General features: G+C 52.7%; 13 protein-coding genes across 13 annotated transcripts; 6 read left to right on the top strand and 7 right to left on the bottom strand.

The window, feature by feature from the left end:
* Positions 1 to 996: 996 nt before the first annotated feature.
* On the top strand, positions 997 to 1,218 carry N7468_001311 (uncharacterized protein; the record flags this gene model as incomplete). The annotated part of the gene is made up of 1 exon (XM_058470608.1): positions 997 to 1,218. The coding sequence occupies one exon, from the start codon at positions 997 to 999 to the stop codon at positions 1,216 to 1,218; it is 222 nt and encodes a 73-aa protein (XP_058333749.1).
* A 421-nt stretch (positions 1,219 to 1,639) lies between these two features.
* On the bottom strand, positions 1,640 to 2,788 carry N7468_001310 (putative oxidoreductase, 2OG-Fe(II) oxygenase family; the record flags this gene model as incomplete). The annotated part of the gene is made up of 2 exons (XM_058470607.1): positions 1,640 to 2,347; positions 2,408 to 2,788. 2 exons carry the CDS (start codon positions 2,786 to 2,788, stop codon positions 1,640 to 1,642), a joined length of 1,089 nt encoding a protein of 362 aa, XP_058333748.1.
* Positions 2,789 to 4,930: 2,142 nt separating this feature from the next.
* On the top strand, positions 4,931 to 5,437 carry N7468_001309 (uncharacterized protein; the record flags this gene model as incomplete). Its single annotated transcript, XM_058470606.1, has 1 exon — positions 4,931 to 5,437. The coding sequence occupies one exon, from the start codon at positions 4,931 to 4,933 to the stop codon at positions 5,435 to 5,437; it is 507 nt and encodes a 168-aa protein (XP_058333747.1).
* Positions 5,438 to 5,870: 433 nt separating this feature from the next.
* On the top strand, positions 5,871 to 6,643 carry N7468_001308 (RNase P/RNase MRP complex subunit; the record flags this gene model as incomplete). Its single annotated transcript, XM_058470605.1, has 2 exons — positions 5,871 to 6,378; positions 6,435 to 6,643. The coding sequence occupies 2 exons, from the start codon at positions 5,871 to 5,873 to the stop codon at positions 6,641 to 6,643; spliced, it is 717 nt and encodes a 238-aa protein (XP_058333746.1).
* Positions 6,644 to 6,834: 191 nt separating this feature from the next.
* N7468_001307 (tRNA splicing endonuclease subunit SEN34) lies at positions 6,835 to 7,758 on the bottom strand (the record flags this gene model as incomplete). Its single annotated transcript, XM_058470604.1, has 1 exon — positions 6,835 to 7,758. One exon carries the CDS (start codon positions 7,756 to 7,758, stop codon positions 6,835 to 6,837), a length of 924 nt encoding a protein of 307 aa, XP_058333745.1.
* A 417-nt stretch (positions 7,759 to 8,175) lies between these two features.
* N7468_001306 (uncharacterized protein) lies at positions 8,176 to 8,480 on the top strand (the record flags this gene model as incomplete). Its single annotated transcript, XM_058470603.1, has 2 exons — positions 8,176 to 8,233; positions 8,290 to 8,480. 2 exons carry the CDS (start codon positions 8,176 to 8,178, stop codon positions 8,478 to 8,480), a joined length of 249 nt encoding a protein of 82 aa, XP_058333744.1.
* A 14-nt stretch (positions 8,481 to 8,494) lies between these two features.
* Positions 8,495 to 9,717, bottom strand: N7468_001305 (elongator complex protein 4; the record flags this gene model as incomplete). Its single annotated transcript, XM_058470602.1, has 2 exons — positions 8,495 to 9,195; positions 9,252 to 9,717. The coding sequence occupies 2 exons, from the start codon at positions 9,715 to 9,717 to the stop codon at positions 8,495 to 8,497; spliced, it is 1,167 nt and encodes a 388-aa protein (XP_058333743.1).
* Positions 9,718 to 10,023: 306 nt separating this feature from the next.
* Positions 10,024 to 10,525, top strand: N7468_001304 (DNA-directed RNA polymerase core subunit RPB8; the record flags this gene model as incomplete). The annotated part of the gene is made up of 3 exons (XM_058470601.1): positions 10,024 to 10,181; positions 10,246 to 10,350; positions 10,420 to 10,525. The coding sequence occupies 3 exons, from the start codon at positions 10,024 to 10,026 to the stop codon at positions 10,523 to 10,525; spliced, it is 369 nt and encodes a 122-aa protein (XP_058333742.1).
* Positions 10,526 to 10,992: 467 nt separating this feature from the next.
* On the bottom strand, positions 10,993 to 12,007 carry N7468_001303 (thiamine pyrophosphokinase-related protein; the record flags this gene model as incomplete). The annotated part of the gene is made up of 2 exons (XM_058470600.1): positions 10,993 to 11,914; positions 11,967 to 12,007. 2 exons carry the CDS (start codon positions 12,005 to 12,007, stop codon positions 10,993 to 10,995), a joined length of 963 nt encoding a protein of 320 aa, XP_058333741.1.
* A 380-nt stretch (positions 12,008 to 12,387) lies between these two features.
* On the top strand, positions 12,388 to 13,092 carry N7468_001302 (OPI10 family protein; the record flags this gene model as incomplete). Its single annotated transcript, XM_058470599.1, has 1 exon — positions 12,388 to 13,092. One exon carries the CDS (start codon positions 12,388 to 12,390, stop codon positions 13,090 to 13,092), a length of 705 nt encoding a protein of 234 aa, XP_058333740.1.
* A 494-nt stretch (positions 13,093 to 13,586) lies between these two features.
* On the bottom strand, positions 13,587 to 16,109 carry N7468_001301 (uncharacterized protein; the record flags this gene model as incomplete). Its single annotated transcript, XM_058470598.1, has 4 exons — positions 13,587 to 15,077; positions 15,134 to 15,478; positions 15,541 to 15,883; positions 15,958 to 16,109. 4 exons carry the CDS (start codon positions 16,107 to 16,109, stop codon positions 13,587 to 13,589), a joined length of 2,331 nt encoding a protein of 776 aa, XP_058333739.1.
* A 4,014-nt stretch (positions 16,110 to 20,123) lies between these two features.
* Positions 20,124 to 20,911, bottom strand: N7468_001300 (thioredoxin family protein; the record flags this gene model as incomplete). Its single annotated transcript, XM_058470597.1, has 3 exons — positions 20,124 to 20,427; positions 20,510 to 20,688; positions 20,903 to 20,911. 3 exons carry the CDS (start codon positions 20,909 to 20,911, stop codon positions 20,124 to 20,126), a joined length of 492 nt encoding a protein of 163 aa, XP_058333738.1.
* An 886-nt stretch (positions 20,912 to 21,797) lies between these two features.
* N7468_001299 (uncharacterized protein) lies at positions 21,798 to 23,987 on the bottom strand (the record flags this gene model as incomplete). Its single annotated transcript, XM_058470596.1, has 1 exon — positions 21,798 to 23,987. The coding sequence occupies one exon, from the start codon at positions 23,985 to 23,987 to the stop codon at positions 21,798 to 21,800; it is 2,190 nt and encodes a 729-aa protein (XP_058333737.1).
* Between the last annotated feature and the right edge of the window lie 687 nt (positions 23,988 to 24,674).

The following is a 24,674-nucleotide window of genomic DNA, read 5'->3' as shown; positions in this document are numbered from 1 at the left end:
TGGATTCCGGAATGGCGAAAGGGCAGAGGGACCGTAGAACGGATCTGCCGACCTTTCTCCGCCACTTCATCATGATGCCACGTTTTCCTCGACGAATAGGCAGTGCAGCATGAGCGGGGGGCTGTAATTTGGCTAGTTCAACTAGTAGGATATCGACGTAGCCGATGAGCGATAGTGCCCAGCACAAGATTGCAACTCGAAGTTGCGGGGGCACAGGAGACAGGTGGCACGGCCATTGGATCGCGGGAAATCGCCCATGCTTCTAGATAACGCCACGCCGAAGATACCACGACCTTGCACACCCGACTCTTGCCCGTTGCGGTCTAGTGCGACGGATTCTGGGTTTCGACCTGTTTGCCTTAACGCCGAAGTACTTTATTCTCTGCAACACGCCTTTCTAGCGCGCCATCGCAATCTAGACCTGGGCCCGGTCTTTTGTCTATCAGCTACAACATCTTACCCTAGAGGCAATCGGGCAAGAGGGGCCATGCGCTGGCTTTTGGGATCTGAGTTTGGCGCGGACACCCGCGACCACAGGGTTTGCAGGAGCCCTGCCTATTTGCTAGAAGAACCACTGGTGGTCGATTGGGAAAACAGGCGATCGCAGCGACCCAATGGCCGCTACTTTGGTTGGCAGCTTCAGCGGATACTATCAATACGAGTTAACACATGTATATCTCCCAAAGAACACCACTAGGGATCTTGCAAGGCTTGAAAACGAGTACGAGTCGCACCTCTCTATATAGAGTTAAACTACGGTCTCCGTAAGGGCCGTGACGCCAGCAAGGGGGCAACGACCCGAAGCTCTGGGAATTTCGACATGGGTCCGGTTGGACAGATGGAAAACAGCCCTGGGGACGGAAGGGAAAAGAAGGGTGCTGGAGGTGCAACGGGGGCCAAACGGTCCACTAACCCAATTGAGCCGTCTCGCTGGGCCGCTCACCCCGTCCTCCATCGCATGATAGTTGCATGGCCCCCTTAGGAAGATCATGCAGGATGATGTCTCTAGAAGGGAAATCGAATGCAACGATCGGAGCCCGGTGCATGTCGCCTTCGCTACACCAACCGTCCTCGTCGGTTGCCCGTCCTGAGACTTGGCACAGCAAGTCCGTAGAGCTGGTAGCCACTGGGATGCCTCCCGACCTTTTCCGCCGGCTGGACCAAAGACGTGGTCAGGGCGAGGACCTGTCAGTACCGACCGGTTGGGTCTGGCACTAGGAGTGGTTTGCTGGTATTTCTGTATTTCTCTCTGCCAGATCGCGATATGGGCCGTTTCGAGTGTTACAAGTGCCGTATTGCGATCGATCGTCTAGTCATGTAAGGGAGTTACCCATATTTGAGAGGAGGATCCATGACTCGTGCCTCAGCCTCGGCCGCATACCGAATAATTAGGGGGTTAGCTGCGCCAAAAGTACTATAAAACGGGCGCATTAAGAACTGGTGCCGCCGATCCCCAAGGACCAATCCTTATAAAACAAGTTGTGCCTGCGCCGATCTCTCAAAGCCCTGGGCTAGCTCACTCAAAGACGGGGCTGACAAAAGTCCAGCAGAAAGTTCCGATTGAGTAATGAGAAATTCCCCCTTCCATGGCTTCCTCGGCTCCTTTGGCTTTCACAAGCCAGATTGAGAGTGCAATGGTTTAGACCTTGATTCGCTGGCTGATCTGCTCTGTGCCCGCTGACGTCTCATAATCAATCTCTTTTCCCAGATCAATCCGTCGACCCAAGGCACGCCGGATGATCCAGTCCTTACTATTGATATGCTCTTCTGTCTGCCCATCCACAAGCGGTGGAATCATGTCCGAGCCTTCCAGGCGTCTTAACATCACTGTATCCTCTGGCCGCGCGAAATAAACCAGGCTGTACCGCGTCGAGTCCGCCTGGGCACCAGGTGGAGCGACCACGCGGTGAATATTCGACCGCAAGAGCCCATTCGTGAACTTGACCAGTGCGTCTCCCAAATTCACGATGGCATGACCCGGGAGCGGGCGCACGTAGACCCATTCTGCGTCCTTGCCCGGGGGCAGCACTTGCAGGCCGCCGAGGCGGTTGAAGAGAATAGTCACGCTGCCGAAATCGGTATGTTGGCCCAGTGCTGTGCGGCGGTCGTCGACCGGCTGGGGCGGCGCTTTGATCCAGCGTACTTGGTCGCCGCTGACGGCTTGTTGTCTGTGGAGATTCGCGAGGGTATCCTCCGGAAGACCCAGTTTGTCGTTGAGCACGTTGAGCAGGAGTGTGACTATGCTGTGGGCGCCCCCCATGAACGACTTTAATAAGCCTCGGCTGTTCTGTACTACGGCTGGGCCGGGGAGGGGATCGGATATGCCTAAGATATCGTCCTTTGATGCCTGGTATACTCTTTGTGAGCGATAGCACCAGGGAGGGTGAGTATGTCATGTGTTTCTCACGTTGTAGAACTCGTTGCGGTCGAGATTTCCCGCTTTGTCGACAATCGATGCCCCTTGTCCTTTGTATCCAAAGTACGAGTTCTGGGCACTGAAGTCATATCTTTTCTTCTCTTCCAGGCTCAACCCGAATATCTGCTCTCCGACAGTAAACAGCTGATTTGCGTCGGCGAGGAGTTGTTTCCCGGCGTCACGCAGGTCCAAGTAGAAGAACCCGATGTCAGTAGATGATCTGAACAGCCTTTCACATTCCTCTGTGTCTCCCGCTAGTAATTTATCCAACGAAAGACGGAGCAGGGGTGCTGTGGGTACGTCGTCCGGAAAGGGAGGCAGTCCGGGGAAGTTACCATCTGCCATTGTAGAGATCGTGGCCTCGGACTCCATAATCGCGCCTTATGTATCTAGTCTCAAATTTTGTTTTTGGAATGGTTGGTTCTCAATCCTTGGAGGGACTGTTCCTGCACTTTGCAGCAAACTGGGGATTTCGTGAAATGCGGGGAAGCGCCTTTGCCGAGGGAGGTATGAATCACCCGCCGCTTGCATAACCCAGCAAGATCGACGTTGGGTCCGGCCTGAGCAACATATGCTCTCGATCATTGCCGCTTGATGATTTGATCGTTGCTTTGTTCGGCTGTTACCTCTCGGGCTTTTTGAGGCAAGCTGAAAGGGGCGTTGTTTGGGCGATGTTGGTCAAATATTCTGAAGCCTTTTCATTTGATAATGATGAGAGAACTGGATAGTTCAGTCATTGGGACAGGAGTATTGCCTGGGGGAAAAGAAAGAGGAACATCGTTCTGCACCATCGGAGAATTTCAATACGTAAATGGACCTGTGAGTTCAAAATGTCAACACTATTTTCTGATTCCCAGGAAATGGTGGGTTGCCCCAGGCGAAGAATGCTACGAATAGACTTACTCAACTCAACTTGGCTCCAGTTGAATTTCATTTTTGAAATTTAATTGCTTCAAGGTACTTCATCGTGAGCTTGAGATTCAATATAGAAGACCTGCCATGTCCGGACCAATCTCCATCTATCAGCGTGTAACATCATGATCATTAGACCGCAGTATGACTCGGACTATCTCGTGTCGCTCCGGAGCATCGTTGAACCCTTTCGGCCCATTCTGTGAACAGCAATAAATAGCGGAGTAAGGCAATGGGTGTCTGGTTGAATTGAAAATAGTATGAGACGCCGAAATCAACGCTGCCAAGAACGTGAAGCTGGCTTATGGGAGACATGAGTCGGTTTGCTCGGTGGCCACCAAGAATGCTCATATATCACTGGCGACACATGTGATTACCATTGCTAAGAGAAAAAGAGTTATCGGGCTGATTAGGTCTACTCAAGATCGCGAAAACACGAATACTCCAGATTGCAAGCCACTTCCCTCAGGGCCCTCGATCGACCTGGGTCGAGGTCCACTCTGTTGAATAGAGAGAGGAGCTGCTCCACTTGGGCAAGGGAGTAAGCTTGCGGCAAGTGCAGTGGTAAGGACCCGTGGTTCTTGTTTGCCGTGGCCAAGGCTTTTATGGCCCCTTTTGCTGATGATTGCCAAGTCTAGCAATATTCGCGCTTCCAAAGGCCTAAAGGACACAATAGTGCCTGAATCATGGGGTCTTAGGAGCAACAATTTCATGATTCAATTGGAGTACTACAATCACAGGGAAGAATATTCGGAGCATGGCTAGACACTAGTAATCGTGTCACTTAAGTTAGATACAGATAGAAGAGGTACGATGCCGGTGGTGCAACATGCTACGATGACTGGGATGCGCTACTTTTAGTGGAGAAGGAAATCGCTTTCCCATCCCAGAAACTCAAACCTTGCAAAAAACCTGCTTGAGTATCATTAATATGGATCGAAGGAAAGGTGGACAACTACCGCTATTTCCAAGGATCTAATACTTCAACCCCACATCTCTTGGGCGGTTCATTGCTGGGAACCAGTGCCAAGCTTGGGGCACCGTACGATGTTATGAATATAGATTCGCTCCATCACGGAAACGCAGCCTTGGGGCCAAAAATGCAAGATGAGCCTGGAACATGGGCATTCTCCACGGGGTGGATGTTGCGCCAAGAGCGGACGTGGGGGCCAGTTCTTCCACTCACATCACCGGCAAGTTAACCTCAGGATACTCCCTTGACGATCCTTTGCATTGTCGAGTTTTCTTTCGCGCGAATGAGTTGAGATATTCATCCGTGGTTATCGGAGAGCAGCATTGACCTCTGGAGGTTTTCCAATGCAGCCTAGCTGACTTGAGTGGAAGCGTTCCAGCGACGGCGCACAGAACTTGAAACGATGGCTTAGATGTCTTGGCAGGAGTTGGAAGGAAGAGCTGATGAAGTTCATGAGATCATAGTAAGAGATCGCCGTAAGCAGGAACGGACGCCAAGATCTACCTTTTCGGCTTTTCTCCGATTCAAGATATAAAAGAAGCCTCGATGGTGTTGAGAAAGAGAACCCCATACTCCAAGCTTGCCATCTTTCTCAAGTACCGCCCAAAGCTTACAGTCTATCCCTCACAATGGCCCCTATTGGCAAGACTCTTCTCTTCCTGGCTGCTATGACCAGCTCTGCTATGGCGGAGCACGTGAGGGTCGTCTTCTCCGCCGGTGACTTCTCTACCATCTCTGGCCCAGATGGGGGCAGCAGCCAAAGTGGCCACTACAGTGGCTTTGCCATTGTCAGAGATAACGGAGATGCTATCTACAACAACGGTAACCCCGATGACCACAGCCCTTGCTACAGCACCGGTGGCGGCCGGACCTTTACCATTGAAGGCGACTGCTGGGCCAGCCCCCGTACATTCCACTGCGAGGCAGACTTCGCTGGTCACCCTAAGACCTGCGAGGTCAAGGACCAGAACGGCAATAGCCTAGGCACCGGCGAGGGACAGACCGACACCACTTTCATTGGCATTTCTATTGGACAAGACGCGAGCTGTGTCGTTGAATTTGACACGGACGATGTCCAGGGCAACTCCTGCCCGGTTGATGATGGCAACGGTCCTTTGCACGTTACTTCTGGCTAAGGAATTATGGTGTCGGAATATTGTGGATACCAGAGACAGCGTGTCGCATCTCCTCGGGGCTTTTTGTTCAATTACGATCGGAGGACCATATAGGAGGATCATGCCGGCTTGCATGTATATAAACAACTTCCAATTGAATGCAAGGATGATGAAATTGTGTTTAATCTCCAACCAGTAATTATGTAGAAGTATCTGATAAAAGACGTATAATCGCTAGCAAATCCAATGGATGACGAGGTTAAGCAGGCGATATGCAACTTCCTGTTTATACAAGCAGCATCCCGTGCTACGGAGTCGTCCACCTTATCGATAAGCGGAACAGGTGACATCAAATTTCGACCACATATCTCTCTGCTCCAAATCTTCCCCAGCCTACGACGAAAGCAGACCCAGACAGAACCTTCCAAGATGGCCGATACTCCAGCCCCCCAAAATGCACATAGCACACAACCTCCTCGCCCGCGCCCACTCCCCCGACACCGCCGCCCAGCAATTCACCGAGCGCATCAAACAAAAACCGCTCTTCCTCCGCCCGACTTCCCCAGACGCCCACGACAACCGGTCGCGGCGCCGATTACACCGGCTCCGCAAGAAAGAATACTTCCTCCGCCACCAGCGCCCGCGGCCGTTGTCTGCACGCGAAAAGCGCTCCTCGGGCCTCTATGATCTCCCCAAGGAGGAATGCAAGTATGCTATCTTCCGCGGGCTGCATGCGATGTGGGTGTCATACATGCAGGAGATCCTGGGTCTCAATATCGAGGGCCGGAACGTCCAGGTGACGCCCGCCTCGCATGGCGCGAAACTGGTGAGTGCGGATTACCATGGTGCGGAGGTCGAGGTGGTGCGCAGCCGCTGCTCGAGTCGGGTGGGGGTGAAGGGGATTGTGGTACGCGATACGAAGTTCACGTTCGATCTTGTTACGGTGAAAGACGAGGTGAAGAGTAAGTGGTTGTCAGTGTATGAATTCTCGGGGTTGGCGACTAACGTTGTTTGGTAGCTATACCGAAGGAGCATACGATTTTTCGTTTTACAGTCCCGTTGTCGCGAATGAAATTGCCTGATGAGGCGAGGGATACAAAGGAGGAAGACGTTTCCGCGGATGCGCCGAGGCCGCTCGTTTTCGAGCTGCATGGGAGCCAGTTTGAGAATCGGCCTGTGGATCGGGCTAATAAGAAGTTCAAGTGGAGGAATGTTGACTATCTTTGACTCCCCACGGGTTTTACTCGAAATACCGTGAGCGCTAACGACCATATGAATACTATGATGGATATGCTTAAGCTAAAGGTAGCATAGCATCTGCATGACCATTTACCACAATGGTGAACTTTGTTTCTATTCAACTTGAAATATGGGGAGTATAGTAATTCTTGGGTATCATTGAGAATATTCTAGCGAGATTACATGCCAGCCCACTCAATACTGTAGGTGACCACACTTTCAGTGCGCTCGATCTCGGCCTCCTCTCTGCTCTTTTGCGGACCACCCAGTAAGAAGCCCTTCTTTACGCCAGTACCCAATCGCCCGCCGTTCACAATATCCATCAAGTCGATCTGCTGGTCATATTCCGCAGAGACGACAAGGAAATGTGAGTGGAAGCGAAGGGGGTCACCGGGGTAAGCCACGTACTGACATCCGAACCGCAAGCCTGGGGAGAGGAAGTAGCCACGGGAATGAAGATGTGCAAAGAGTGGATATGACAGTGGGACCTCCGGTTTGGAGAGGACAAGGTCTGACGAGGTGGTTGGGTTGGGTAAAGGCGGGTATGATGTTGGAGGGGTCACTCCTAATATTTCCTGGGGAGCAGATGTCGGCGTTGAAGACCGAGACGCCGAATCATCTGCGAAAACATCTACTATTGCCGACTCCTCCTCGGCTGGTATGGCGGACGAAGCAGCTGCCTCGGATTCAGCGTCAGCTTTAGCTGATTTCTTGGCTTTGTTCTCGGCAATTTTCTTCAAAGCTTCTTCTTTTCTTTTGTTCTTGCGGTCTGCTAGAAGTCGCGTTACATGGTGACCCTGAGCCTCCAACTCGCGTTTGTACCGCCGCCGATCTTCCTCCATCAGGGAGATCATGCTGGTCTGTGCCTTGGCTTCATCAATGATGCACGCAATGCCTTTATCCACTAAGACACGAGCCTCCTCGGGCATGAGCTGCAGGGGTAGGCCCAGGAACACATTTTGCTGCGAGGCTTGCGGGAGAGTCCCTGTTAGGACGCCACAGATGTTGTGCTCGCGTCTCAAGTACGTAACTGCCTCAATTGAGAACAGCAGGTATCTACCGGAGATGTGTGAGATCGGAATTGGAAGAGTGGGATTGTCCATCGTGAAGAGGTTTTCATGAATTCTGATTGGAACGATCGTTAGCAACCAACCCATAAGAGATCTGGCGAAGCAAATGTTGTAAGGCAAGTTTTGAGTCATTCTTGATACGTTTCTCAATCACGTGTGCTCTTTTTTGAGATATTTAACGAGCTTCAGGGGATTGACAGATTTGTATTTGAATAATCATGCAAAAGGGGGGGTTTCAGGAAATTGACCAGGAAGTTTCGCTCACCATTACTATCGAGTCTGAGGATTTGACCTGCAAAGCCCAAGACTGCGGAAGGAAGAGAAACGGAAAGCGAAAAAGCCAAAATTTTTGTAGCGAAGCTCCGCCCGCGCTAGCCGTTTTGAGAGGTCTTTGGTACCCGCGGTCCGCAACATTGATTGTATGCTTCTCCAGTCTTCTGTCCCAGAGCCATGAATTTCCTCCTTCTGCTGTTCTTGGTGTTCTTCGCACCTCTACTGCTTTTAGCAGGTGAGAATTTTCATATTTCCTCTCCACACCAGCGGCAATTGGCTGATATAGAACAGCGTGGCTTGCTGCTTCATCCTGCCTGGGAAACCGCTTCCGCCATCGCTGGGGAGCATCAGGACTCGGTGCCTATGGCCAGAGCTACCTTCGAACTATGGCTTACACGGGGCCTGCAATGTCAGAGCAGATTGAGATGAGCGAAATGTTGGACGAACCAGGGACTCGCCAGCAGTTCGAAGAGGACGATTGAATGTCCCCTTCTGATCAAAACTCTAGGTCGGCTTTCTTAGGCATCCCGCTTGGGACAGATGCTTCTTGCGCCTCCTTGTCACCCTCTGCAGGTGGTAAGCTGAAGGGTTTGATCTCGAAGCGCCGACGACTCAAGTTGAATGCCCAATCCTGTCCGATGTTCTGGTCATTTCCACCCCCGCGCTCGTGCAGCACCGGCAATCGGTGTGTCTTCAGCATACCCTGCGGAGGTTCTTCTTCCGAGGTCGCAGCCCCCGAGGTCGCCAAGGCATCGGCCGAATGAGGGAACGGACAGAGCTCAATGACTCCATCGCAAAGGAGCTCGATCCAGCGGACCAGTCCGGATGAGCGGGGGAATAACGTCAGAGGAAGGGTGAGCATCGCTGTTACGCGGCTGGAATGTGTGGTCATAAGCGCTTTCAGTGAGTGGAGGAACTGCAGCACATATTCCGGTCGGGAAGCATCTGGCGGATACAGGCCAGGGTTAAGCAGAGAGGGAATGACGATCCGATGGATGGTGCTTGGGCTAGAGGATTGGATGGCGGATTGCAGGCGCTTCAATATGGAGGCGTACGGTGACTCCTTCGACGGCGTGAGCGGAATAAAGGTCATGTTGGTAATAGACGGATGGGTGAATCGTTTAGTGAGGTCAAACGCATGGCAGAAAGCTTGCTGTGGCTTCTGTGCGCCATCGGAGTCTCCGGTCTGTGGTGGCGCTAGAAGGAATTGGTTACTTGAAAGCTCCGTTACGCCCTGGTCGTGATGAACTTACCATCGCGAGAGCCTGCGATGCCAGCGCCAAATTCACCCAGTCGCTCGTATCGCCAAGCAATTTTCATACGTTCATCTTTGCGCTTGTCTGACCTCTTTCCTTCCAGAATGTCTGCGGTCCCAATCAGACCGGGCAAGCTCCGACCCCATTGTTCGGGCATTCCAACCACATGGATCTTTTGTTCCTGCACCACTCCCTCTGCTGCATAGTATCGAAGTAATTGCCCGGCAAACTCCGTAGTCCCATTCTCCTCAATCAGAAGGATTTTCCCCATAGGAAGACCCGCATGGCCCGCCAGAAGACCGTCTAGCGACGGGCACCCAGTTGAGGTTGTAGGTCGTCCATCATCTGGGGAGGGGCGCACACCTGGGTTCGACTCGGGCAGAGCTGCTTGTGCGACAGCAGTAGGAGCGGCGTTTCGATCAATTCCGGTCGATACTCCAATATTGCGCTTCCGAAAAGACATCTTCACCGCGAAGCAATGAATAGGTTAATTAAAAAAAAAAAACAAAATATGAACCGGAATCAGTCAATAGCCAGTGGAGGTTGAGCCGCGATGAAATGAACTTATCGGTGGGGTACCAAAAAACGGCAGAAAAAAAAAACCTTGGAAAGCTTCAGACTATCCGCAGCACCCTCCAACTCCAATTCTACATCTTTACTCGCCTCAGCGCAAACACCGCGCCCGCTTCTCCTTTGCTGCTACCCGCAAGGGAATTTCTCCATCGCTCAAGTTCTCTCAGACATTGGAGTCTTTCGCCGCCCGTCTACCATGGCCGATCCGCTTCTGTTCGAAGACACCTTCGCGATCACCTCGATCAATGCTCAAAAGTATGACCGCGTCTCGCGTTTGACCTGCACCTCCACCGATGCCTCCACCACCTTTACGCTTGATGTGAACTCCGAGCTCTACCCATGCGCCGTCGGCGAGTCGGTTCTCTCTTGCCCTCGCATCCACCTTGTCCCTCGACGGGAAGGAAGACACTCGCGCAAGCTGGCGAGAGGTCAGCATGGGTGAACAGACCCTTGCCAATGACTACGACTACGTCTGCCACGGCAAGGTGTACCGGTTCGAGGAGGGACAGACCAAGGATACCATGTAAGTCCCGCACGCAAGGGTTCTTCAGCCGCGGCGGTTGGTCATGTGCTAATCTTCGGGGGATTAAAGGGCCGTTTTCGTCTCATTCGGCGGGTTGCTGCTCTACTTGGAGGGACCTTACAGGAAGCTTGCCCTTCTCAAGATCGACCACGTTTACCTGCTTCTGAAGAAATAGACGCAATCGGTCATGTGTGAGATTGGCTGTATCAGAAAATATCGGGTTGGACTGGGATACTATATCCATTTTTAATTGGGCTATGCAGCGCTGGCGTTCTTGCATTTCATCACAAAACCTACCACTAGATCGTGGATCAGAAGCAGATTGCGATTCTAATGAATCTTAAATGACCTTTTGCATCTCCATGCAATCTTCGATCCGCGGTGGAATGTTTAAAACTGGTATTCCTTTCTTAGAACCTCTAGTCCCATCAAGTCCATTTGAATTCACTTCAGGGCAGCTCGTAAACCCAAGATGGGATTTGATAAACGTAATCTCTTATTGCCTCTGATATGCGTACATAAAAACCAAGGAATATACTCATAAAACCGCATATCAATGCTATATCTGTGTGACAAAATGACCCCATGCCCATGAATTCATTCCAGGTCCGCGCTGCAACATATATGCAGATAAGACATCAGTTATTGGCGGTACGAAGCAAGCGGGTATTGCAAGCGGCGGTGCAGTCGAGACATAATGTCCAAGTAATCAGGCTCATTCTCCGGCGTCAGAATGCCATGTCGGATAAAAAAATCGATGATAACGACCGAGCAATTCGGTTTGAACTCGCCGCGAGCCAATGCGTCTTTCAGCTCCGGGATTGAGAGCAGCTCGAATGCATCCACCTCATTATCTCCGGGCTTGGGAGTAACCGACGCGTCAAGTTTCAGATCATACACGAACTCGATCTCCGGCTGGCTGAGACCGACCTCGCCGCCGGCGCGAGCATCTCGAATGTGGCTGTATGTAATACAGCCGCGAGCAATAGCACCAGGACGGACAACTGACTCGGGTAACGAAGCTTCCTCTAAGGCCTCGCGGACAATACACTCAAACGGCCGTTCACCTGTGGCCATGCCGCCGGCAACGGTGTTGTCCAGCATACCGGGATACGTCTGTTTATTCTTGGATCGTCGTGGAACCCAGATCTTCATTCCCTCAGCATCTTCCGTGTAGCCAGTCATATGGCTGCCGTATGTGACGATACCGAAGAGAGGTGACGCGCTTCGCTCCATCTCAAATAGATACTCACCTCCAGGACCAAAGACCGGGTAGTTTTCACTACGCCAACCCTTGAGGACCTCGAAGCTCTCCTTTTTCACGGCTTCAGAGAGCGTCTCTGCGATTAACTTTGACCGATCTGCAGCTGTCACGTTTGCCGCGGTCACCAACGTGACTCTCTTCAATCGAGAGTCGATTTGCCAGTATTGGGGCCAGGGAAACTTGTCCACAACCGAATTGAGGATATAGCCCAGTGTGGCGTCAATTCCCGACACCCTAAATTCATAGTATTTTGCTATGTGCTCTGCATAGACAGTCTGGTTATCTTCAAAGTACGGGAAACTAACAAGTCATTAGACGACACGATTTACAATGGTGGGAGGAGAGTGCATACTTATCGCATTGGATCACGAGCTCTAGATTGGAGAACCCCATTTTGACTGATTTGGTTTACAAACAGGCACAACCTCGAATATAAAACCTAGACGAGGCTCTGGACAAGGCTTTCAAACAAGGCTGCTCCCCTGAGCCTACGCTGCGCCTACAAAGAGGGGCTGAAGCCCTTATCGCCCGATAAGGGCTTATCGGGCCATTATGTCACCGACCTCATTGATGCAGCTGCTTTTGGAGAACCTTAGAATCCGCTGGAACCTGGGAACATAAAAAAACAAAAGTTTCAAAGCCTCAGAAGCTTCAGCCTCGAGGATTCCCCCTTTCCGCAAATCAAAAGGGCTCCCTCCTCACCCCCCTGTCCAAGGCATTTTCCGAAGCCGGTACCAATCCATCCAAAGAGGGGCTTAGACACACAGCCCCCAATGTTCTCCGTCGTGGTTCCAGGCCGGCCGTGCCTCACAGATATCGTCGCTGTAGACAGCCAACCAAACGGCCAAGCCACCAAATTCGCCTTCTCAATCCCCGCCAATCCCCCTTTCACCGACCTTGTCGTGTTCCTGCTCCCGGGCACCGTCTTCCCGCCGGACACCGGAGCCGCGATCTATATCCAGACCCCCGACCCATCAGGCTCCCCCACAGACTTCCGCTTCATTGGCGCTCTCGCCAACGAGAAGCCTTCAGGCATCTTTCCCGTCCAGAGCCCTCTTCCAACCCCCAATGGCGCCCCCAGCACCGAGGCAGAGCAAGAAGACGAGATGCTCGACGAGGGCGCCGCAGCCGGTGCCGCAGCCAATGCCGTCATAACCCTCGGTATTTCAATCGAGCCTGCGCAGAATATTGCGCCGCAGCTCGCCGCGCTGGAGGAAGATGCGTCGCAGAAAGGCGCCCTCGTGCGCGTGCCGCAGGGCCAGGCGCAGCAGAAGCAGATCTCGACAAAAGTGCTTGCGCAGCGGGTGATTGGGAATGCGTTCAATTTCCTGGCGAGCTTTGCGGAGTCAGACCCGAAGAAACAGGGCCATGAAGTCGTGTCGCTGAAGAGCTTCCGCGATTGGTGGGCGAAGTTCGAGAGGCGGATCGATATGGATCCTACGTTCTTGGAGAGGGTGGATCCTAATGCGGAAGGATAGGGATCATTGCGATTCTATTGATATGAATGTGATCCCGATATTTTTTCCCAGGCCTGGGGAGGGGGCCTTCTTCTTCCTCTATGTTTGTTTCTTCTTTTTGAGTTCGACCTTTTGCATCGACGGTTCAGCGGGTGATATGATATGATGTACGTTACTTCCAATTTTTTCTAGCTGTTTCTGCTAGGTTTGGGTATGAGTGAACGAAGTGTAGCCAGATTTGGTTTATTCTGCTATTTTTAATGACTTTTGATACTCTCGATCTACGATATGAATATCGAGCTCCGGAAGCCCTGCTTCATACAGAGCATACTTATATACAGACATCCACGTCGCATAATTCATGAGCCGCGTAAAAGCAACATCCTTGGGTGCGTGATATGAAGAGCCAAAATCCGCCTGTTCAGACGCCACACCATCCTGAAACCAAACGGAGTTCCCAAATACCAAATCCAGAAGGGGAAGGGGGGGAAGAAAGAAAGATCAACAAAAACAGATCAAGCTTCAGCCTTCGCCTGAGCCCCATGAAATGCAGAATCAGCCCTCAGTCGAATCTGCGGCGCATAACAAAGACTGTAGAGCTCATCCACATACGTCCCGGCCATCACCGCATCCCCCGCCGCAACCACCGCATCATGCGCGAGAACCTGCTTCGCCTGCGCCTCATTCAGCTTCGTTACATCGACTCTCACCTCCTTCTGCACCGTGATATCCCCCAGTGCTGTCGCGATAGGCTCCACGAGTGATTCCTGCGACAAAGCCCGCCGAGACATGGTCGGTGAATTACTCTTAGAAAGAGGCCACCAGCGCTGGATAGCTGTACGGGCCGAGGAGAGTCTCCCCGAGGACTCGGTGGCAAGGGACCCCGGGTTCGAGCCGGAGCGTACATCTGTGCAGAAGAGTTCTTGGCCGAGTTCGCGGCTGAAGCCGTCGCGGTCGGTGACAGAGTCGTTGACTTGCTGCTGGACGCGGAAGAGGCGGAAGGGAGTGAATGTGTAGTCGGGGTTAGGGACTTGGGTGTCCAGTGTGCCGACGACGCAGAAGGTGAGGAGGGTGCATTGGGGGGTTCTTTCGGAGAACGGCGAGGCGACGCGGCAGGGAGCGTAAAGGGGGCGGGCTGAGAAGATTGCTGCGTCCCGCATTGCTGGCGGAAAGGTTTTGGCGAGTGATATGATGCCTTTTACGAGGGCTTTGCGGAAGTCCTCCGTGTTTGGGTCGGAGTGGAGGGCAGCGTTGGATTCGAGGTATTTGATGCAGGTGTTCATCGACCAACCTTCCATATGGGCGATGATATCGAGGTGGGCCATTTTGAGGCGGTTTAGAGGGAGGGTCGAAGAGGGCAGCGGGTTGCCCGTGCCTTTTGTGGTGAGGATCTCGAAGTGATCCTGGACTGTCGGGCGCATCACGAAGGAGATCAAGTGTACGCCTTCGGAGAAGCTGCGGTTGGTGGTGGCATAGTCGCGCATGTCCCGGAGCTGCTCGGTCAAGATGCTCTCGGGGACATGCATGCGGCGGGATAGGGTAGAGCTGATGTTTTCAATGGTTGCGAATCGGAATCCCACTGATGCGAAGCGTTGAGCGTCTTGTTTTTGGAGCTGGCGGACGGTGAACATGATCTGGCCCTTGCCGGTTTGTATTGCAGAGCGACCCATGGCGCGTTGGATCCGGCTGGTGGGAATGGACGTTGAGATCACATTATCGTAGAGAGCGCCGAGTTCTCGTAAGGGCGTTCGCAAATCGTTTGATAGCTCTTGCGCACTGACACAGAACATATGCTTGAACAAGGTATCGAAGTCGGTTTGAAGCTCTGTCTCCTTGTTCATCACCACCCCTCGCGACATGAGATGCTTCTGGATGGCAGCCTGCTCGGAGTCGAGGCGGTTGCGCATAAAGGGGATGAGGTCTTTCACGACGGGCCAGTTCCGGCTAGCCCTAAAGGCCCAAAGGAAGGTGGGATGTGTTCGGGTGAGGTCGTCATCCTTGAAAGTCTGCCCTAAAATTAGCACAACAGGTAGCGGGTTCACGGAACAGAATCCACACTTACTCGTCCAATATAATGATCCACGATCTCCTTGCTGGGCAATAAGGCCTGGGGCGTAACCATGACACGCCCTGCCGGGTCGAAGTAGGCGCATGCCAGGATAAGTTGGTGAGCGCGAGCCTCAGACCGTCGTCGATTCCCGCCAGCAACAATGGCACAAGCCGACAGAATGAGACAGGAAACACATGCCAAAACAGCACACACGATAACCACCTGGCTTCGAGAGAGCGAGGTGCCGTTCCGGATCGAGTCGTCTCGAGCCCAGTAGTAGTGCCGACAGCGGCAGTCCAGTGCATCCCAGAGACCGCCGCGGCGAGCAAGCACGCGCAGCCTCCACGCCTCCACCAACTACTCGTCCACGTCGCCCTCCATCGGAAGAAGATACCCAGGGCAGTTGTACTGGAGAAGACCGCAATGATGGCCGATCCAACGACATTGGCAACATGGTAGGAGCATCGGTAGTTTGCAATGCCAAGCTGGCCAACATAGTGCATTCCACACACTGAACTCCCCGTGAGTAAACCCCCGATCAGGATGCGAATGTAACTGCCTTTTTCTTCCACGCCGATCGAGTAAAAGGCGAACAGCAGAACGACGACGGGCAGGACAAACGAAGTCCCGGTGAAGGCGACGTTATATATGATTTGCACATTCATTGCTCCGTCCCCGAGAACAATGGCCCTGTTGCCGATAAAATGCATGCACCAGATGCCGATGCCGCCCATGGTGATTGAAGAGGTGAGGAGCAGATACCTACAATGCCAATTGATGAGCATCCTTGATCGCTGGGCTTTCTATCGGGTAAATGTAAGAGCTGTATGGCTTACCAGTTGTAGAACCCCGACCTAGAGGTCCTTCGATGAAGCATCTCTAGTGTGGTCGCACATCCCATCCAGCTGATCACATATGATAGAAAGATATATCCGCCCAGATAGTGGACATGCGTGATCGCACCCCCTTGGAGCTCGCTGTCCGTCATGTTGAAGAAACTTTTGACAAGACACTAATACAGTAGAGGTTGGGGGGGGTTCCTGACTGCGAATAATGCCAGCGCTCAGGGCTTTATTGCGAGCTAAATCCCACGCCACATAGAGTTAGATCGAAGGGTTAGAATGTAGCGCTGAACTCATACCAACCCGACAGCCGAGGGAGGAAATGAACCTCTCGGTAGCGGCCACGGTAAACATTATAAGAAGGCCCCGGTAGCACATGAAAAGAGCTTGCGCGAAACCCTGTTTCCTACTGTACCCAATGGCATGGGATAACGGCAGCCACCGCATGGAAGAGTAAGAGATCTAGAGAGCAGGTCCACTCCATCGGGGCTGTATGCCTGGATCCACTGCGTCCCCAGACCAATTCGCGTGGCAGAAATGCAGCCGGTGGAACGGGTTATGCCAAACGCGTCCAAGCCCACGGCATTCAGGGAACACACAACAAGGAGGGGCTTTAACTCAACAAGGGCTCTGATGGATCGATGTGATTCAGCAGAGAAGCTAGATTGCGTGGGTCGTCAACCCTGGACTTTTGAAGCGAAGCACCGCAGCGGAGCTGCGATTGGATCGTTACGGGGGGGGGCTGGATCTAGATCGGATGGGTGCGGCACAGGAACGATGGGGCTCACTGGGAGAGTCACTGAAAAGCTCGACCAAACGAACTGCTGGCCACCTCTCTTGCTCTTCAAGAATTCACAGTGAAGCTGATCTTTTGTTCATTGCCTGAAAACTCTCAATTTATCACGGTCCACGAGAAATACAAGTTGTTGCAATTATGTGCTAAGTTTTCTGATCGGGGCCAGCCGGAAAAACTGCTGAGGCGTACGGAGTAGATTAAACACTTTGGCCAGGACCCATATTTCCATGGGTTCAGCTGCGCCCGCAAAACAAAGATAGATTGGAGCTTCCCGGACCTTGGACAGGAACGCATCCCCGCCCCGAATGGCTAAAGTGCATGCCCACAAACGTCAACTCGGAAGCTTCCAAGGTTCGCTCTAGGTTCTCCGGATCTGCAGCCCATGCAATCCGTGACGATCAGTCATAAACGCGTGCTTTAGGCGCAGGTGGCGTCGAACAAGGAAAGAGAGGGAGCGATCGCATCGAGTTTACGAGTATATTAGCACTTGCATAGGATGGCGCTTCGAACCGATCGTGACGACTTCATGGCGTAGAGAGGGGACAAACACAAATCTCTAGGAACATAAGCACCAAATAAATTAAATCTATCGCAACAAGGTCCGGGCGTTCTCTCGCTGGTATCCACTCTAGAAACCTCGCGATGTATGATTCGGCCAATCTCTGGCAAAATGTTGCTTTACGGGCCCAGACTAGATCTATCCAGGGCAAACCGAGTCCCCACTGGGTCACAGTGGGGTATGTTTCTCCTCACCCATGGATTCGACGATAGCGTGGAGTTCCCATGATAACCCGATCCATCAGATCGACCAAACAAATCGCTCGGTCTGCTAAAGAGCAAATATGTTGGAATTCCGGTAGCTGCCACGCTGTTGGCAGCCGGCTTGTCGGCCCGTTCGGACATCCAGCTGTGAGGCTTAATGCACGACCCACTAATGGATCTCAGTACGAGCGCTCTCTAGGTCATGCTTTTGTCTATCAGCATTATCCACGTTTAATGCATTTGTTCATTTCTCGGTCAATTGCATGGTTACCGGCAGGTGGATGGCCTCCCAGCTGGGAGCTGGGAGGGGGTTGAGTCTTCTCGAAGCGATAAATAGAGCTTTACTGCAGAGGATTGTGTGGCAAGTCCACAAAATTCTGCGGGACTTCACGACGTGTCAAAGCTCGATCAGAAAGCCACAATATGCTCCCTCAGATTGTGACATTGCATCGTGCAGGCACACTCGGAGATGAGGCAATCGTGCCGGCGACACGGTGCCTCCTAACCCGTCAGGGAGTAGTCAATTTCCGAAGCGCGAAAGAGGCAGTTCAATTCAAATGACATGGCTATGGAAGACTCGCATGTGGGGCTATGCCACGCCGGCGTCTAGCCTGGATTCTGCATGTCATGTTGCTAGACTTGGAGCATCAAGCTACAGTACTATGATGGAAAATTTGGAAATCCCCCGATTGGTGGTTTGCCATTAGCCTTTTACGTCACTACTGCGAGCAAGAGGTGATAGATAGCTTCAAGATCAAATTGAATTGGGTCCGAGTCACGGACGTTGCTAATAGGAGGCAGAAAGAATGATTACCTCGCCGCTTCAGTCCCCATCCCGACCCACGCCGCCTAGAAACCCTCGAATTTGACCTCGAAGGCTGTTTCTCCGTTTTGTCATCGAATGCTCGACTGATCCCTTATCCCCTCGGGCATAAGGTCAAGCTAGATAAGCCATGAACCAGACTTGTGTGCGCAAATACAACAGGCTTTGGGCCCTTATGGCTGGAATGACTTGCAAAGGACCCCCCTTCATCCCACATCCACCTGAACCACCCCCGGAAGGGATGGAGCACATGCAGTGCCTAAATCAGTTTGCTCCAGCATCTTTAAGCAATAACTCCTCAACCCGTGTGAGAGCAGCGAGTCCAGGAAGGCGACCGCATACGGTGGTGTGAAAATATTGAGTTACCCAAGTCAGGCCATCCCCAAAGGCATGCTGGTTGCCCTGTCGCTGACTTTTTGTAACTTGTGCGCTGGTCGGTGCAATGGCAGCTTCTATTACGCGAGAATCTCTCCACAACAACGTGTAAGTGATACAAGTTGTGAGGCCCCTGCTCCAACTCATGTGAAAATCTTCAATCGAGCGACCTCGTAGCCTCCCGTGTTGCAAGCTCTTGCCTTGGTTCGGTGGAGACCTCGGGAATGGGGCCTTTGTCCAGTATGTATGTTACGAAGGGCATAGGCATAGTTTCATGGCGGGTCCAGGACCCAAACAATTCTCCAGATAGATCCAGGCGCCTTGCGCGGTGCCATGTCGCCAGATAGTTTCTACACTATAGTATCAGTCCTCTCCAAATCTGTAAATTCGGCATGGCCCCGAGAAAAGATAGACTTAGAATATATTGGTACTAGTTTTCTCGGGCCCATACAGCACGGAAAGTGTATCATGCGTAGTTGGAAGATAGACTGGGCATTCATGTTGCATATTCTACTTTCCATGACTTGAAGCTTCCCCGGGAAGCACAGATTGCCCTCCTAACGTGTAAAGTGCTCTAGGCCGCAATGTCCTTGGGTGGCTTGAAGTAGGCTTGGAAATGATTCTGAGAGATGCAAGTAGTATGCGCCTTCGTGGAATATAGATTGATGTGGCCTTGAAAAGAAGAGAGCCGGAGGGAGCATCCGCCTGGGCACACGCCAGCCAGGAAGTGGATCCCATTCTGTTGTCACGCTTAAGACTTGGAGAGCCTTGACCACTTTCTGAAGGTAAATTAGCCGAAGATTCGGTTGAAGCACAAGTAGATCATCAAGTCACTCGTTGCTCAGCCTACCGCTGTCTAGGTTTCGCCTGATAAAGTTGCCCCGTTGTTGACAGTCAGGGTTTGATACAACGCCCGTACGCCTAAGGAGATGTTGAGTTGAGCAATTGCCAAGGGCCTCCTGGGAAAAAGTGAAGGGTCCACCAGAGAGTACCCTATTTCGGGCGGTCTAGCCCATTTAAGGAGAGTCCAGCTTGTGATACATTGCATACCTGGCGGGACCACCCAGGGGGTCTTGCATGCATGATGCAATTGGCTGCATGTTCGGAACGCTAACATTGTCCTTGTACTTCGCGTTGATCAGTCGTGGTCTGGGACTGCACAGCATCGCAACTATTGCCAGGAGAAACACCGTAAAAGCTCCAAATCTCCAAATCGAGTTCGGCGGTTATATAGAGCGCTTCTCGTTTCTTCGAAGATTCACTACGGACGATTCAGAAAAGAATGGGACGCAGTATGGATATCAATTTATAACCTCATCGGGTTTAAACCCATCATCCCATGCAAAGAACAAAACTAAAATCACATGGCCAAGTCCAAATTTATCAGGTAGGAGGACATGACATCTATGCGGCAAGAGCTTGGACGGCGGCGTTAATAGCAGGAGGGTTGGCGCCACGGACGGTCTTGTCAGCGAGCTTCTCGCCGTCCTTGAAGAACAGGAAGGTGGGCATGGCAGAGACGCCGTTGTTGGCGGCAACCTCCTGCAGCTCGTCAACGTCGACCTTGTAGAACTTGACGTTGGGGTTGGCTTCGCTCAGCTTCTCGACGGCGGGGGCAATGGCCTTGCAAGGCCCGCACCAGGTGGCGTGGAAGTCGACGACAATGGGGTCCTTGGAGTCGATGACCAGGGTCTGCCACTCATCGGCGCTGGAGAAAGACATGTTAGTCGAGTGATTCTGACACTGTTACTTCTGGGGCTTAAATCCCCGGGTTGAGACAATGGACGTACGTCTTGATCTCTTGAATCTTGCCACCCATTTTTGGAGTAGTTCGGGAAAGGCGGGGCACGGGAGTAGTAGAAAACGTTCGAGGAGTAGCGACGAAGGGAGTGCGCTGAGGAAGAGAGCGGAGGAGGAATGGAGTAGCTCTAGCTAGAGGAATGCGAGGAAGGCGGAAAGGCGGCTTGACCTGAGGTGGGGAATCAGTCGTTTTTTCTCTTGGAGGGGCAGAGCACGGAGGGGCAAGTGGTTTTTTATAGGCCGATGACGTCCGGGCCCCTGGGGACCTCGAAACCTCCAAAAGCTTATGTAAGAGGCTGAGTAATGGTGGATGATTCACACCCCCTGGACAGCTTCCAAGCGATTCCCGGGCAAACACTTGATCGACTCATATCAGGACTTACAGCAGGCATGGCGGGATTGGTCAACGAGCGGTTGGGCGATTCTATTGGGCCAATTGGCGTTCTTGGTGTGAATGAAGAGAAAGGAGGTGAGGCGGAAAGCGTGGGCAATATGGGGATGACGTGCTCGGGCTGATTACGAATCCGACCCATCTGGAACTTAGTGAAGCATCGTCGTATTCGAGCGGCATAGCAGATGACGGATCCGCGTTTCTGGAAGATACCGCCTCTTGGTAAAGCCATGTTCAAAGGATTCTTTACTCACTACGAACAGCAGTCTGAAGGATACCGGGAGCATATAGTAAAGGAACCAGTTCAGTGGATCTCAGTAGTAGCACTAGTCTAGTAATGATACAAATAGCCTTGGACGAAAATCGTCTACGACGCCTCCGTCTGAGAACCAGCAGACAGAATACCATCAAGGTACCATGCAGATTATGCATTGAAATGAAGGGGCCGTCAGATCTAGACCGAGGAAAAGCTGGTGAAACATGCAACAGTTGTGTGTAAGGATCTAAACATGGTGGGCATCATGGGAATCGAACGGGGGGTATCAAATAGTCAAACAGGTTGAATCAGCAAGGCTAGCACAGCCAGCACAGCAAAGTAGTAGAGGGAGAAAACACAAGGTTGGAAGAGTCGTCAGCAGGGCAAATCACAAGTCATGAAGTAGCGGAGAAGATCTGGTATCGCACATCAAACGTCGAAGGAGTGTCGGTGGGGGAGCTTTCGAGGGCACGTAGCATGTTCTAACAAAGGAAATCAGTCGACGGGGTGACCAGACAAAAGACAAAAGAAAGGCTAAGGAGCGTGGGTGGGGTTGGAAAGCCCCGGATTGAAAAAAAAAAAACATCGAAAACATCGAAAACATGAGTACAGATCTTCTGTGCTGCGACTTCTAGACATGGTCAATGACACCATGCATACTAGCCACTCGCTGGGGCTGAGGAGACGACGCTTCATCAGAACGAGGTCCATCCTCCTCGGAGATAGTGTCGTCCTCGGCAGAGATGGGAGAGAGAGAGGGAACGGTCTTCGGTATAGCGTGGCCGGATTTTGGGCGAGATGTGGGGGTGACGAGGACGGGACGGCGACCCACGTCGTGATGCCATCTCTCATCATTCTCCTTCTCTTGCTCGGTCTCTTCAGGACCATGGCTACCAGTAGCATGGGAATCGATCGAGTGACGGCTTCCGTCGACGGATCCAACAGCACCCTCGGCAGATGCAAATGAATCCATGGTGGTTCGGACCGGGCTGCTGGTCTTGTTCATGCGACGGAAGAACTGGCCAGACATCCAGGATCCTTCCGAATCAATAGAGGCGAGAGATTGTGACAGAGGAACGTGGTCTGATTCGGCATCGACGCTTTCGGTCCAAGATTGATGGCGCCGATGACGGGGGCTAGTGATGTCAACACTGGTGGTCGGTGTTGGGCCGTGCAGGAAGGTGCTCGGCTGTTCCTGCTCTAAGGACGACTCGGGGACCTCTTCGGGGATATCTGGCGACTGCAGACGCGAGTCGGGAGGCGACATGGGTTCATCGCCAAAGTGTTCGGTGAATTTGGAACGCGAACGCTTCAACGTTCCGGTTGGGATGAAGGCTCGTGGCGGGATGATCGAGGCAGTGGGAGGGGGTGAAGATTGTGTTTGTATGCGGCAGAAGGATTCATGCGAGGGATTTTTGGTGGAGGGCTCCGGGCTAGAGTCGTGGAAACGCTCACGGTATCGTTTCTTGAGCCGGGATGAGCCGCGGCGGAAAAGGGAGGTAATGGTATTTCCGTTCGCGCGACGACCGCTGGTGTCGGACGGACGGCGCTCGGAGAGGTCAGAGACGGAGCCCATTCCGAATGTTTGAGAATGGCTAGGACTACTGATTCCATGGCGGAGAGAGTGAGTTGGCGAGAGGGTGGTACGTGAGGTAGCCATATCCTGCGAAGGCGCGAAGCTTGGCTGGCTGTGGAGTTGAGGCGCACGAAGGGAGCTATCGTCAATGTTGCCGATAACACGAGCGCTTTCCTCCATAGAGTCGACGCCATCCGTCTGTTTGGAGTCATCTCGTGCTTCGCCGGCTGACGGGGCCGGTGGTTCCTCCACGTTCTGCTCCATGTGCTCCTCCTCACGTTCCATAATGACGTCGTCCCCCGTGGGCTCAACATCATTCTGCTCACCCGCTGCCTTCTGGGCTTCTTCGGCCGCTCGGCGTGCCTCCTCGGCTCGTTGCGCATCTGCTCGGTCTTGTAACTTGCGCCGCAGCTTCTCTTGCTCGAGAAGTTGTTGCTTTTCGCGACGTCGGCGATCCCGCTCCATCAACTCGCGTAGAGAGCTTGCATCCAAGGAATCGGCGAGCTCGTTGATGCGTCGCTTGGAGAAGTACAGGTCTTCCTGCGACGCGGGGTGGCTCTGGAGTTTCTCTTTGTTTATTTGGCCGGCAGGAAGGGCGGTGTTGCTTCTGACGGCCGGGGGCCGGGCTTCCACGTACCGAACCACGGGTCGAGGGGTTAGCTGGGCAAAACCATTCACCTTAAACGTATAGTTATCGGAAGAATCGGACAGGGAGGAAGCGATTGAGTCTCGGTTCGATAAGCTGATATCAGAATGGTAGCGGTCGACGCGTCGGCCGGTTCGTCGACGTGGGTGATCAAATCCGTAGGGAATATCGATCGGCGTCGATGACAGAGCTTTGATCTCTCGTTCGCGCATGATTTCATGCGCTTTGCGCTTGCTGAGTCGGCGTCTAAGTTTCTTGGGTCCATTTTGAGGTTGGTTTCTGAATAACGATTCGACTTCCGACAGTGGTCGTCGAGGGCGGGGCTCGGTGTTATGCATGGGCTCGATTTGCGCGGCGGGCTCGTGGGAAGATTCGTGGGAGGAAACGGCGCGTTGGGATATGGAGCGCGACACACCACGAGGGCTCGATGCACCGTCACCGCTATGCGACGCACGGTTGCTGTGACGCTTGGGAGACCGACGGGAAGATTTGCGGACCAGCGTAGGCTCCACGAAGGACGCCTGAAGCGTGTCGACGTCCTCCGGGCTGACCTGGATCGTGTGCCGCTTGTTCCGACGGCCAAATGGCCATATAGCCATGGCGCGCAGTCGAGAGCGGCTTCGCGGCCAGTCAAAGGTTGAGGATGGGTGGAATGCACGCGGGTTGGACTGGACACATGGAGGATAATAAGAAAAGGCGAAGTGAAGTAAAGCGGCGTAAAGCGAAGTGGAGACCCGGGAAAGGACTACAGAGTATTGAGCGAGTGGAAGCGGAGGACCAGGGCCACCGGCGTCATTAAGTGGGTTTTAAGTTTAGGGGGAAGAAGAAGGATTGGGAAAAGAGTCGAAGGGTGGAGAGAGAGAGAGGGGGGGGGGGGGCGAGCAAATAAGGTAAAGGGGGGGAGCAAGTACTTTAGGCGCACGTACAGACGCCCTTGGAGGCGGATTCGAAGGCCGTGGACGTGTAAAAAGAAATTTTTTTTTAAAAAAAGGGAATCCAATGTAAAGGTCGGCCGCGATCTGGACTTGTAGGCACCATTTTTTCCTACTCCCTTCGGGACTAGCGAGTGTTTTGATTTCCCTCTAAAAATAAATCCACTTGGCATTTCTGGAGTGATTGGGGAGATTTGGTTTCAGTTTAATTTACGCCCTCTATCAACACACTGTTGATGGTGCCCAGCAGGCTGGCCTGTTATAGGTTGGCCCTCGATAAACTTACAGATACAGATGAGACCGTCGTACATGTTTCTGGTACCTGGTACCTTTGTTTACGGCTCCCGCGATGCG

This window comes from Penicillium chermesinum, assembly GCF_028974085.1.
Source record: "Penicillium chermesinum strain IBT 19713 chromosome Unknown utg000002l:1.0-5270490.0:1.0-5274688.0, whole genome shotgun sequence".
Classification (NCBI taxonomy): domain Eukaryota; kingdom Fungi; phylum Ascomycota; class Eurotiomycetes; order Eurotiales; family Aspergillaceae; genus Penicillium; species Penicillium chermesinum.
This window is presented reverse-complemented; position numbering and strand designations above follow the sequence as displayed.